Below are 13,248 nucleotides of genomic sequence, written 5' to 3'. Positions count from 1 at the left end.
ATTGGGGGGCAGTGAAGACCCCCCCGAGGCCCCCCATATCCCGCCCCTGGGGAGGTTTGATCCTGCTCCCCACGTGACGCTGAGCTCATAAGAGCCTTTGGCGCGGGGGGGAGCAGAGCCATGGCCGCCCCCCCGGCCCGCACGGTCCTTGTCACCGGCTGCTCCTCCGGGATCGGGCTGGCCGTGGCCGTGCGCCTGGCGCAGGACCCACAGCGCCGCTTCCAGGGTGAGCCCCCCGCGACGGGCTGTGGGGTGGGGGGTGAAGGGGCATGGGGGCACCCTGCAGGGGAAGTCTCTTGTCGTCACTGAGAGGAGAAGGGGGATTATGGGGCAGCCCCAGAGTGATAGGGGCAATGCGGCGGGGTCCCACATGCGTGTGGTCTTCGTGTCATCATGTGTGTGTCCGTGATTCCATGTGTGTATCCATCACTCCATGTGTGTGTCCATCATTCCATGTGTCCATCACTTCATGTGTGTGTCCATTGCTCCATGTGTGTATCCATGACTCCATGTGTGTGTCCATCACTCCATGTGTGTGTCCATCATTCCATGTGTCCATCACTTCATGTGTGTCTCCATTGCTCCATGTGTATATCCATGACTCCACGTGTGTATTCATGACTCCACGTGTGTATCCATGACTCCACGTGTGTGTCCATCACTCCACGTGTGTATCCATCACTCCACGTGTGTATCCATGACTCCATGTGTCCATCACTCCATGTGTGTGTCCGTGATTCCACGTGTGTGTCCATCACTCCACGTGTGTCCGTCATTCCACGTGTGTGTCCGTCATTCCATGTGTCCATCACTCCATGTGTCCATCACTCCATGTGTGTATCCACGACTCCACGTGTGCCTCCATGACTCCACGTGTGTAGCCAGGACCCTGCTGTCCTCCCCCTGACCCCAGAGCAGGGCTTAGCCCCGGGCAGGGATTACGCTCCGCGTTACCAAAGCAGCTTAGGGAATGTCATCCTGCCTCGCCCCTCGGGGCGCTGGGATCCTGGTGACGGGATTGGGGCTCCCCTCCAGTCATCGCCACCATGCGGGACCTGCGCAAGAAGGACAAACTAGAGGAAGCAGCGGGATCCGCGTTGGGAAAGACCTTGAGCATCCACCGCCTGGATGTGTGCAGCGATGGCTCCGTGGCCGAGTGCCTGGCGAGCATCCCGGGGGGCCGGGTGGACGTCTTGGGTGAGTTTGGGGCTTAAGGGCACTTATGGGGCACCTATGGGGCTCTCTGAGCCCTTCCCCACCCTGTGCTGCAGTGAATAACGCCGGTGTGGGGCACGTGGGGCCGGTGGAGAGCATCAGCGTGGAGGAGATGAAGAGAATCTTCGACACCAACTTCTTCGGCGCCGTGAGGATGATCAAGGCCGTGTTACCCGACATGAAGAAGAGGCAGAGCGGTCACATCGTGGTGGTCAGCAGCGTTATGGGGCTGCAGGGTGAGCTGGGGAGGAGGGGGGGGTCCCCTTGAGCTCAGCACCCAAAGGTGGGGGGATCCTCGACGAGCTCAACCCCTTTTGGTGCACAGGGATTGTCTTCAACGACGTCTACGCCGCCTCCAAGTTCGCCGTGGAGGGCTTCTGCGAGAGCCTGGCCGTGCAACTGCTGCAGTTCAACGTGTGGTGAGTGCAACGGGAGACCCCAAAACCCCCCCAAAAGTGGCTCCGGCCCCACAGCATGGACCCCCCCTTGCCCTCCCAGCGTGTCCATGGTGGAGCCGGGGCCGGTGAACACGGATTTCGAGGTGAAGCTGCTGGAGGAGGTTTCTCGCTCTGAGTTTCCCGGCACGGATGCGACCACGTTGAGTTACTTCAAGGACATCTATATCCCGGCGTCCCAGGAGATCTTCCGCACGCTGGGGCAGAGCCCCGGGGCCGTGGCTGAGGTGTGGGGCTCATGGGAATCATGGAATGCTTTGGGTTCAAAAGGACCTTAAGATCATCCAGTTTCCATGGGGCAGGGACACTTCACCCTAGAGCAGGTTGCTCCAAGCCCCGTCCTTAAACACCACCAGGGATGGAGCATCCAAACCTTCTCCATTCAACCCATCCCAGTGTCCCACCACCCTCACAGGGAAGAACTTCTTTCTCTCCAACCTGAACTGATGGGTTTATGTCCCATCACTGATGAAATTCCCTCTCCACATTCTTGGAGTCCCCTTCAGATGCTGGAAGCTGCTCTGAGGTCTCCCCACAGCTCCTCCCCAGCCCCAATGTTCTCCATACGGGAGCTGCTCCAGCCCCTGCTCATCCTCATGGCCTCCTCTGCTCCATGTCCTCATGTTGAGGACACAGGATGCAGCATCCAAGTGGGATCTCTAGGGCAGGATCACTCCTTGGACCTGCTGCTCCTCTCCCTTGGATCCACTCCTTGGATCTGCTGCTCCCCTCCCTTGGATCCACTCAGCACTTCCAGCCTTTATAGTCTCCTTTGCTCTGTGTCCTTATGCTGAGGACATGGGACGCAGCATCCAAGTGGGATCTCTGGGGCAGGATCACTCCTTGGACCTGCTGCTCCTCTCCCTTGGATCCACTCAGCACCTCCAGCCCTTGTGACCTCCCCTGCTCCATCTCCTTGTGCTGAGCACATGGGATGCAGCATCCAAGTGGAATCTCACCAGAGCAGAGGGGCAGGGTCACTACTTCCCTTTGGATCCACTCAGCACCTCCAGCCCTTGTGGTCTCCTTTGCTCCATGTCCTCATGTTGAGGACACAGGATGCAGCATCCAAGTGGGATCTCTGGGGCAGGATCACTCCTTGGACCTGCTGCTCATCCCCCTTGGATCCACTCAGCACCTCCAGTCCTTGTGACCTCCTCTGCTCCATGTCCTTGTGCTGAGCACATGGGATGCAGCATCCAAGTGGGATCTCTAGGGCACGATCACTCCTTGGACCCACTGCTCCCTTCCCTTGGATGCTCCCAGTCGGATCCAGCCGCCCTCTCCCATCGCAGGCCATCGTTGGGGTGATCACGGCGCGGCGCCCACCCTTCCGCACCCAAACCAACCCCCTGTACACGCCGCTGGTGGCCCTCAAGTACGCGGATCCCTCCGGGGAGCTCTCGGTGCGCACCTACCACCGCCTGCTCTTCCGGCACAGCACCCTGCTCCAGCTCAGCATGGGTGCCCTGCGCTGCCTCACCTGCGGCTGCCTGCGCCGCCACATCACCCCGCTCTGAGCGCGGCACCCCAGGGTGCCCCCGCGGGACACGGACAACGGGGGGCAACGGGGGGCAATGGGGGATCCCATGGAGCTGGGGTAAGGGGAGCAATGGGGGACAGGAGGGGCTTCAGGGGGCTCCTGGGGCAATGGGGGACCCCATGGGGCTGGAGTAAGGGGAGCAATGGGGGACATGAGGGGTTTTGGGGAGGCTCTTAGGGGTTTTAAGAGGCTCCTGGGGCAATGGGGGACCCCATGGGGCTGGGGTAGGGGGAGCAAGGGGGGACATGAGGGGCTTTGGGGAGGCTCTGAGGGGTTTAAGGGGGCTGCTGGGGCAATGGAGGGCAATGGGGGACCCAATGGAGCTGGGGTAAGGGGAGCAATGAGGGACACGAGGGGCTGTGGGGGGCAATGAGGGACACGAGGGGCTGTGGGGGGCAATGGGGGGCTGTGGGGGGCTGTGGGGCCTGTGGGGGTCCCCATTAAAGCCGTGGCTCCCCCCGCGCCGCCCCTCGCACTGACCTGCGCCGCGGGGCCGGGGGGGGGCGGGTCCGGACTAGGCCGCGTAACCATGGCAACAGCGGGCGGGAAGGGAGGGGGGCGGAAGTGACGCGAGGGAAGAGGCCGTGGCCACGTGGTGGAGGCGGCAAGATGGGGCGGCAGAGCAGGGTGCGGGCGGGGACGGGAACGGGATATGGGATACGGGAACGGGATATGGGAATGGGATACGGGGATGGGACACAGGATATGGGATAGGGATTCGGGGACGGGAACGGGATATGGGAATGGCATACGGGGATGGGACACAGGATATGGGATATGGGAATGGGATTCGGGGGTGGGAACGGGATATAGGATATGGGAATGGGATACGGGGATGGGACACGGGATATGGGAATGGGATACGGGGATGGGAACGGGACACGGGATATGGGACATGGGGAATGGTATACGGTGATGGGAATGGGAACGGGGCAACGGGGAATGGGACACTGGGATGGGACATGGGAATGGGACATAGGGAATGGGGTACGGGGATGGGAATGGGACATGGAAATTGGACGCTGGGAATGGGACACTGGGATGGAATATGGGAATGGGACATGGGGAATGGGACACTGGGATGGGAGATGGGAATGGGACATGGGGAATGGGGCATGAGGAATGGGACACAGGGAATGGGACATGGGGATAGGAATGGGATACAGGATATGGGACATGGGAATGGGACACTGGGATGGGATACAGGTCACGGGAACAGCATAGGGACACAGGGAATGGAGGGGACGGGACATGGGAATGGGATACAGGAATGGGACACGGGGGGGACGGGACATGGCCGGGGGCACCCGTGGAGGGAAAAGGAAGGGGACGGGGTGGGGGGAGCGGTTGTACCGGGGGGGTTGCTCAGACCCGGCCTCATCCCGACGTTCCCTCTCCCAGAGCAAGAGCCAGAAGCGGGAGCGGGCAGCGGCGCAGCTCCAGGCGCAGCAGGACTTCGGCTCCGTGCCCCATTCCTTCGTGTTCCAGCGCGGGCGCGGGGGCCGCAGCCTGCGGCACCTCGTGGCCGACATGCGGCGGGTGATGGAGCCCTACACGGCCCGAGCCCTGCGGGTGCGCACCGGGACCCCCCCCGCTTCGCTATGGGGCGGGGAACGGGGGGGTTCAGCCCGTCCCTCCCATCCCGTAGGTGCGGAAAAGCAACTCCCTGAAGGACTTTGTGGCCGTGGCCGGGCCCCTGGGGGTAACGCATTTCTTGGTCTTCAGTAAATCAATGTCCAGCATCAACTTGGTGAGTCCCATGCCCCATATCCCATTCCCAGTGTCCCATTCCCAGTGCCCGATTCCCTATGTCCCTTTCCCCATGTCCCATTCCCCGTGTCTCTTTCCCCATGTCCTATTCCCCGTGTCCCATTCCGTGTCCCATTCCCCATGTCCCTTTCCCCATGTCCCATTCAGTGTCCCATTCCCTGTCCCATTCCCCATGTCCCATTCTTGTGTCCCATTCCCTGTCCCATTCCCCACATCCCCATGGCACACGCAGATGATGACAAAAGCTCCCTGAATCCAGCCCGTGATTCCAAGCAAAGTAAACGCACTGACGCGGCTGTGCCGGGGCCGGGGGCACCGGGGGGATGGTGGCACCGGGGGGACACGGGTGGTGGCACTGGGGGGGCCACTGGTACCTCTTCTTCCCCCCCTGCAGAAGCTGTTCCGGCTGCCCGGGGGCCCAACGCTCACCTTCAAAGTGATGGAGGTGGGTGCTCTTCCTTATCCTCATCCCTGCTCATCCTCATCCCTCGTCATTCTCTCCTTATCTTTATCCCCTCCATATCCTCATCCCTCCTCATCCTCATCCCCTCCTCATCCCTCCTTATTCTCATCCCCTCGTCATCCCTCCTCATCCTCATCCCCCCTCATCCCCTCCTCATTCCTTCTCATCCTCATCCTCTCCTTATTCTCATCCCTTCCTCGTCCTCATCCCCTCCTCATCCTCATCCTCTCCTTATTCTCATCCCTTCCTCGTCCTCATCCCCTCGTCATCCTCATCCCTCCTCATCCCCTCCTCATCCTCCCCTTATTCTCATCCCTTCCTTGTTCTCATCCGCTCCTCATCCTCATCTTCTCCTTATTCTCATCCCTTTCTCATCCTCATCTCTCCTCATCCTCATACCTCCTTATCCTCTTCCCCTCCTAATCCTCATTCCCTCCTCCTCATCCCTTCTCACCTTCTCCTTATCCTCATCCCTCCTTATCCTCATCCCCTCCTCATCCTCCTCCCTCCTCCCCCTCCTCAGTATTCGCTCATCAGGGACGTGGTCTCGTCGCTCAAGCGGCACCGGATGCACGAGCAGCAGTTCACCCACCACCCGCTCCTGGTGCTCAGCAACTTCGGGCTGCAGCAGATCCACGTCAAGCTCATGGCCAGCATGTTCCAGAACATGTTCCCTTCCATCAATGTCCGCACAGTGAGGGAGCTCGGGGGGCTGGCCCCATATCGCTGGGGCAGGGAGAGCACCCATGGGTGCCTTAACGCGGTGTTTAACTCCTGCTCGGCCCCATGGTGGGGTTGGAGGAGATGGGGAGGGGAGGTTCCTTGAGGTGACGTCTCCTCCTCCGCCAGGTCAACCTCAACAGCATCAAGAGGTGTTTGCTCATCACCTACGACACGGAGACGCAGCTCCTCGAGTTCAGGCATTAGTGAGTGTCCTGCTCCTGCTGCCAGTGAGGGCTTTGTGCCCCAGAGCGCTGGCCTATTCCTCCTCCTCTTCTTCTTCCTCCTCTTTCTTCTCCTCTTCCTTCTCCTCCTTTTCCTCTTCCTCCTCCTCCTTTTCCTCTTCCTCCTCCTCCTTTTCCTTCTTTCCTCCTCTTCCTGCTCCTCTTCCTCCTCCTACCTCTCCTCCTCTTCCTTCTCCTCCCTTTTCCTCTTCCTTCTCTTTTTTGTTCTCTTCCTTCTCCTCTTTTTCCTCTTCCTCTTCCTCCTCCCTCCTCCTTCTCTTCCTCCTCCTACTTCTTCTCTTCCTTCTCTTCCTTTTCCTGTTTTTCTTCCTTCTCATCTTATTCCTCTTCCTCCTCTTCCTTTTCCTGTTTTTCTTCCTTCTCATCTTATTCCTCTTCCTCCTCCTCCTTTTCCTTCTTTCCTCCTCCTCCTCTTCTTCCTCCTCCTCTTCCTCCTCCTACCTCTCCTCCTCTTCCTTCTCCTCCTTTTCCTCTTCCTCCTCCTCTTCCTCCCCGCAGCAGCGTCAAAGTCGTGCCCGTGGGTGTGAGCAAAGGCCTCAAGAAGCTGCTGCAGGAGAAGTTCCCCAACATGAGCCGCTTGGAAGACATCAGTGAGCTGCTGGTGAAGTACGTGGCGGGGGGGGGACACACACCGAGGGGTCCCCAAGGTGCTTCCCACCCCATTCCCAACCACTTTCCTGCCCTTCACCAGGGATATAAACCTCTCGGAGAGCGAAGCCGAGCAGGATGGGAGCCACAACGTGCTGGAGCTGCCACAGGCCTACGCGGGCCGAGGCAACATGAAGGCGCAGCAGAGCGCCGTGCGCCTCACCGAGGTCCGGGCCGGGGCCTTTCCCGGGGCTACCGGGAGCGGGATCCACCGGGAGCGATCCACCGGGAGCCTCCACATCCCGCTGCTCTTCCCATAGATCGGGCCCCGCATGACGCTGCGGCTCAGCAAGGTTGAGGAGGGGCTGGCGCAGGGCAATGTGCTCTACCACGGCTTCAGTGAGTGGGTGCTCTCAGTGGGGTCCGGGGGCTCTCAGTGGGCCTCTCAGTGGGGCTCCGGGTGCTCTCGGTGGGGCTCGCAGTGGGGCTCCAAGTGCTCTTGCTGTGGTCTGGGTGCTCTCAATGCGGCACCGGGTGCTCTCAGTGGGTCTCTGGGTGCTCTCACTGGGGCTCCAGGTGCTCTCAATGGGGCTCTGGATGCTCTCAAGGGGCTTCGGGTGCTCTTGCTGGGGTCCAGGTGCTCTCAATGGGGCTCTGGGTGCTCTCGGGGCTCCGGGTGCTCTCGGTGGGGCTCTGGGTGCTCCCGCCGGCGCTCCCCGCTCTGTTCCAGTCCATAAGTCGGAGGCGGAGGTGCAGGAGCTGCTGGCGCGGAAGGAGGCAAAGCTGCGGCTCCGGGCGGAGCGGCGCCAGCGGCAGGAGGCGGCCGTGGAGTGCAAGCGGCGGCAGCGGGAGGCGCAGAGGTGAGCTCAGCACCGCCCTCAGCACCGGCCCCAGCACCGGCCCCCCCCGACCCCGCGCTGCCCCGCAGGGAGAAGAGCCTGGAGGGGATGCGCAGGAAGCGGCAGCAGGAGGACGGGGATAGCGGCGCTGAGGATCCTGGCGCTCCGGAGCAGGATGCGGCCGAGGAGGAGGAGGAAGAGGAGAGCGATGCTGAGCACTACCGGCGGGAGGTGGGCGAGGAGCCGGATCAGGGTGAGTGTGGGGGGGCTGGGATCGAGCCCCCCCGTCCCGTCCTGTCCCCGCTGTGGCTGATGAGAACACGTTGAAGCTCGAGCTCGCCGTGAGGGTGGTTCAAAGTAAACGCGCTGACACAGCGGCAGCACCAGCCCCAGCACCCCCTTTGTGGTGACCCCCCTTTATAGCGACCCCCCCTTTATACCGCCCCCCTTATACTGATCTCCCTTTATATTGACCTCCCTTTATACCAGCCCCCTTTATACTGAGCCCGCTTATACTGACCCCCTTTATATTGACCCCCTTTATACCGACCCCCCTTATACTGACCCCCTATATATTGACCTCCCTTATACTGACCTTCCTTTATATCAACCCCATTTATACCAAGCCCCCTTATATTGACCTCCCTTTATACTGACCCCCCTTTATACCAACCCCCTTTATACTGAGCCCCCTTATACTGACCCCCCTTTATACTAAGCCCTCTTTATACCAACCCCCTTTATACCAACCCCCTTTATACTGAATCCCTCTTTATATTGACTCCCCTTATACTGAGCACCTTTATATTGACCCCCCCTTATACTGACTGCCTTTATACTGACCCCCCTTATACTGATCCCCTTTATACCAAGCCCCCTTATACTGACCCTCTTTATACCAACCCCCTTTATACTGACTTCCCTTTATACTGAGCCCCCTTTATAGCGACCCCCTTATACCGACCCCCCTTATACTGAACCTTGCTTTATATTGACCCCCCTTATACTGACCCCCTTTATACCAACTCCTTTTATACTGACTCCCCTTAATACCAACCTCCTTTATACTGACCCCCCTTAGACTGACCCCCTTTATACTGACCCCCCTTGTACTGACCCTTCTTTATACCCACCCCCCTTATACTGAACCCCCTTTATGCCAACCCCCCTTGTACCGATCCCCTCCTTTATGCTGACCCCCCTTTATTCCTTTGCATCCCCCCCTTTAAGATCTGTTCCCTGACCGCAGCAAGAGGAAGCGACGTTCCTTGGGCCCTTCCCGGCTCCGGAAGCGGCGCCGGCGCATCCCACCGGAGCATCCCACCACCTCCAACCCTCACCCCACAGCACCGGGGGCCCCGCGGCGGCACCGTGGCACCGGGCCCAAAGCACAGCGAGGAGCCGGTGCTGCCGCCAGGCCCAGGGGCCAAAGGAAGCTGCTGCCAAAGGGGAAAACGATATTCCAGCGCCTGGGACGTGCCAGGAAGGGGAAGCACTGAGGGAGCAGGATTGGGACCTCCCCAATCCCTGTTGCTGTGGAATACATGGCTTGGAATGGACTGCCTGTGGCTGTGCTTGAGGGGGGGAATGGGGGTGCCCTGGGCTGGAGCAGCATCTCCCTACCTTTCCATGCTGCCCCAATGGAATCAGGAAGGAGATGGGAGTGTTCTTCCCCCCCCCCACACCAACCTCTTGCCCCCGCAGTGTCCCCAAAGAGGGGCAGGATGTGACCCTGGGGTGGCTCCAGTGAGAGAACAGCGCAAGGGGCATGGCCCTGCCTGCACCTTGGGGCCCGCGCTGCACCCCGGGGAGCAGGGCACCCATTCTGTCCCCTGATGGCACCCCCAAGGTCCCATCAGTCCCAGCACAAGGTGGTGCCAACCCTCCCCCAGCCACCAAAAAAGGATGGGGGGACACCCAGTTTGGGCACAAATCCCCCTTTTCCTTAGCTGGAAGCAGGAATGGTGACAGCAGGTCCCTCCCCAGGCCACTGGCAGCCCTTCCTGGCCATGGTACGGTGATGGGAACCCACCAGAGCTCAGCCCCACACACCGGGGTAGCAGAGTGCTCGTGTCTTTATTTAGAGGCCCCAGGTGCTCTCACCGGGACCCGGCGCGGCACCGGCACCACCATCAGTTGGTAGAGGGTCTGTGGAGGGGAGAAGGGCAGTAAGGAGAGGGGAGACCGGTACCAACCACCCCCCCAAAGCACCCCCGTACCCCCAGAGTGCCTCATGGTGCCCCCAACCCACCGCCAGTACCTCCCAAACCACCCCTGGTACCCCCAAACTGCCTCCCAACACCCCAAAACCACCCCCTGGTACCCCTCCAAGTGCCTCGCAGAGCACCCAAACCTCCTCCTGGTACCCCCAAAGTACCCCTGGTACCCCCAAAGCACCCCCAGTCCTCACTTAGCCCATTCCACGTTGAGGATGAGGTGGTCGTAGCCAAAGCCAGAGACGCCGGCGATGGCCCGCGCCGCGTCCTCGCGGCGGTGGAAGCTGATGAAGGCAAAGCCCTGTTGTGGGAGGAAGGCAAAGGGTGAGAGGAAGCACGGAGGGGGGGTCCTCCTTCCCGAGGCCCCCCCCAACCCCCCAAAAGGGGAAGCACCCACCTTGGACTGCCCCGTGGTCTTGTCCTTGGCCAAATAGATGCGGGAGATGGAGCCGAAAGGGCGGAAGAGCTCCTGGAGGTCAGTCTCACGCGTGTCCTCCGACAGGTTGGTGACACGGATGGTGGCGTTGTCATCGGCTGTGGGGAAGGGGAGGGTTAGAGAAGGGGAAGGGAAAGGGTGAGGAAGGGGAAGGACAGGGACAAGGATGAGGAAAGGGAAGGCTGAGGATGGGGAAAGACAAGGATGAGGACAGGGGAAGGATGGGGAAGGGAAAGGGTGAGGAAAGGGAAGGCTGAGGGTGGGGAAGGGGAAGGATGAGGACAGGGACGGGGAAGGGTGAGGAAGGGGAAGGACAGGGACAAGGATGAGGAAAGGGAAGGCTGAGGATGGGGACAGGGGAAGGACAACAGGGGAAGGATGAGGACGGGGAAGGGCAAGGAAGGACGGGACAAAGATGAGGACAGGGAAGGATGGGAAAGGCAAGGATGAGGATGGGAAGAATGAGGACAGGGACAGGATGAAGATGAGGATGGGGAAGGGCAAGGAAGGACAGGACAAGGATGAGAACAGGGAAAGATGAGGAAGGGGAAGGCTGAGGATGGGGAAGGACAAGGATGAGGACAGGGGAAGGATGAGGGCAGGGGAAGGCTGAAGACGAGGATGGGGAAGGGTGAGGATGAGGACGGGGAAGGGCGAGGAAGGACGGGACAAAGCTGAGGAAGGCTGGGGCAGGCCCAGCTGCCCGGTGGAGCCGGTGCACCCCGGGCTGCCCTCACCCCTGCGGTTGGGCTGCATGGACTCCCCGCGCCGGCTGGCTCCATCCCTCAGGCTGGGTGGGACGTACTTGCCCGTCTTGCTCTGCTGCGCCTGCACCGGCTCCGGCTCTGCGGGGATGGGAACATCCAGCGGGATGTGAGGCTGGAGCAGACCCAGGAACCTCCAGCTCCACCCCAGGCCATGTCCTACCTCCCGGCAGCTTCTCCTTCTCGCCTGTGGACAACCCCAACTGCTCGGCCAACTCCTTCTGCATCGGCCCCAGCGTGTCCTTGTAGGGACAACGGGTGGTCCAGTGGTCGCCTTTGCAGATACGGCACGAGACGATCTTCTGCCCCTTCAGCTTGTTCATGGGATCCTCCTCCTCCTGGCAGTTGAGGTCCTGGGGGGGACACAGGGAGACTCCTGAGCCCCCCAGCACCCACCACGCACCCGGGGACGGCTTCACCCCGCACCCAACCCACCTCCTTGCTGGTGATGAAGGTCATGAAGACATCGTCACTCACGGTGGTGGTGGCCACGTTGGGGCCGGGGGCATCAAACTCCGAGTTGCCAAACTTCTTCCAGTTCTGAGCAGGGAAAAGGAGGTGGGAAGAGGGAAACCAGCCAACTCGGGGCGGGAACAGGCAGTGGGAAGAGGGAAACCACCCCCAACACAGAGCAGTGGGAAGAGAAATGCTCCCCACCGAGAGGAGACTGGGAGGGAGTGGGGAGAAGCAGAGGCTGAGAGGTGAAGCAGATCCTGCTGGAGCACAGCTTTCCCTCCCTCCCTCGGTATTCCCATGGGAGACGCTCACCTTCCTCCGGGCCACTGCCTTGGAGGCCTTCCTGGTCTCAATGCGGAAGGTGCGGATGATCTGTAAAGGTGCCAAACCCCCCCTCGATTAACACAGGAATTGTGCCAATTTTGGGGCTGCTCAAAGCAGCAGAAGCTCCAGTGGGACATCCCTATGGATATGGATCAATGCCGGTGGGAACTGATCAATGCCCTGTGCTGAGGGGCTCTGGGAGGGAACAGGAGAGCTCAGGATACACTGCTCACCTTCACCTTGCTCCCATCCTCCTCCTCGCGATACTCCGTGACGGTTTTGATGTTGCCATTGATGAGCTCCTTAGGGGAAGGGAGCGGCCCTGCAGGGACAGGGGACAAGGTGACAGTGTCCAACGGGGAGGAGGTGGCAGGAAAACAGCCCCCCAGGCTCTCCCCCAGCTCTCACCCCCCTTCAGCAGCTCAGCCTCGGCGCTCAGGCTGCCCCCCAGCACCCCGGGCAGGGGGATGTCCTTCAGCAGCTCGCTGGTGATGCATTTGTCTGCGGGAAGAGAAGGGGAAAGAGTTAGAAAAGGACAAAAAAAGCCCAGAAAGAGGCTTAAAAACCCAGAGAAAAGGCCAAAAAGCCACCAAATTGCCCCTGAAACCGGGATCCTGCTCCTTGTCCCGGGTCAGGCACACTCTGCTCGGGAGTTCTGGGCTCCGGAGCCTGTTTTGAGCCCGGCACAAGGAGCAGGCGCAACTCGGGGCTGCTTTAGGAGCAACACCGGCTCCTCCGCTCACCAGCAGGAGGAGCGGCTGAGGAACAAGGGGAGGGCACCGCGGCCACACTCACCGTCCTCTCCGCCTTCCTCTTCCACCTGGTCGGCCCAGCTGGGCTTCGAGCTGCGGGGGAGAGCGGTGCCTGAGACCCGCCGCCTTCCCCTCACCCCTCCCCGCCGCCGCTCCCACTACAGGCCCCGGCTCCAGGCCCAAGCCCCGGCCCCCCACCCGCAGCCACCCGCCGGCACCGCGCGCAGCGCCGGCCACCGCTCCTACTACAGGCCCCGGCTTCAGGCCGCGGTAGGCCTCAGCCCCACCAGGCCGCAGCCAGCGCCGCTCCCCCCGGGGCCCTCCGCGGCCCCGCTCCCCGTATCCCCGTTGCCGGCCCCGTTCCCGGCCCCTCACTCGTAGTCGCCCGTCGGCATCGCGGAGCCTCCTCCCTCCAGCTCCGAGCCCGGAAGGAGGCGCCGCTTCCGGCGGGGAAAGGGGCTG

General features: G+C 61.2%; 3 protein-coding genes across 4 annotated transcripts; 2 read left to right on the top strand and 1 right to left on the bottom strand.

Annotated features, from left to right (window-relative positions):
• The first annotated feature begins 120 nt into the window (after positions 1–120).
• Positions 121–3,190, top strand: RDH8 (retinol dehydrogenase 8). Its single transcript, XM_030475197.1, has 6 exons — positions 121–226; positions 1,036–1,197; positions 1,272–1,451; positions 1,541–1,634; positions 1,714–1,897; positions 2,966–3,190. The coding sequence occupies exons 1-6, from the start codon at positions 121–123 to the stop codon at positions 3,188–3,190; spliced, it is 951 nt and encodes a 316-aa protein (XP_030331057.1).
• Positions 3,191–3,792: 602 nt separating this feature from the next.
• Positions 3,793–9,398, top strand: LOC115603394 (suppressor of SWI4 1 homolog). 2 transcript variants are annotated; one of them, XM_030475231.1, is made up of 12 exons: positions 3,793–3,840; positions 4,615–4,785; positions 4,862–4,963; positions 5,378–5,428; positions 5,970–6,140; positions 6,296–6,372; positions 6,913–7,017; positions 7,103–7,226; positions 7,320–7,398; positions 7,730–7,859; positions 7,928–8,091; positions 9,069–9,398. In XM_030475231.1, the coding sequence occupies exons 1-12, from the start codon at positions 3,823–3,825 to the stop codon at positions 9,335–9,337; spliced, it is 1,461 nt and encodes a 486-aa protein (XP_030331091.1). In that variant the 5' UTR covers positions 3,793–3,822; the 3' UTR covers positions 9,338–9,398. The 2 variants fall into 2 exon arrangements, with proteins under 2 accessions (XP_030331091.1, XP_030331090.1); XM_030475230.1 differs by having other exon boundaries at positions 6,910–7,017.
• A 497-nt stretch (positions 9,399–9,895) lies between these two features.
• Positions 9,896–13,248, bottom strand: EIF3G (eukaryotic translation initiation factor 3 subunit G). Its single transcript, XM_030475242.1, has 11 exons — positions 13,162–13,248; positions 12,830–12,879; positions 12,443–12,535; positions 12,268–12,356; positions 12,023–12,082; positions 11,690–11,794; positions 11,418–11,607; positions 11,228–11,335; positions 10,452–10,588; positions 10,249–10,355; positions 9,896–9,986 (listed from the first exon to the last, which is right to left on the bottom strand). The coding sequence occupies exons 1-11, from the start codon at positions 13,179–13,181 to the stop codon at positions 9,971–9,973; spliced, it is 975 nt and encodes a 324-aa protein (XP_030331102.1). The 5' UTR covers positions 13,182–13,248; the 3' UTR covers positions 9,896–9,970.

This window comes from Strigops habroptila, unplaced genomic scaffold, assembly GCF_004027225.2.
Source record: "Strigops habroptila isolate Jane unplaced genomic scaffold, bStrHab1.2.pri NW_022045634.1_ctg1, whole genome shotgun sequence".
NCBI classification, from domain to species: Eukaryota; Metazoa; Chordata; class Aves; order Psittaciformes; family Psittacidae; genus Strigops; species Strigops habroptila.
This window is presented reverse-complemented; position numbering and strand designations above follow the sequence as displayed.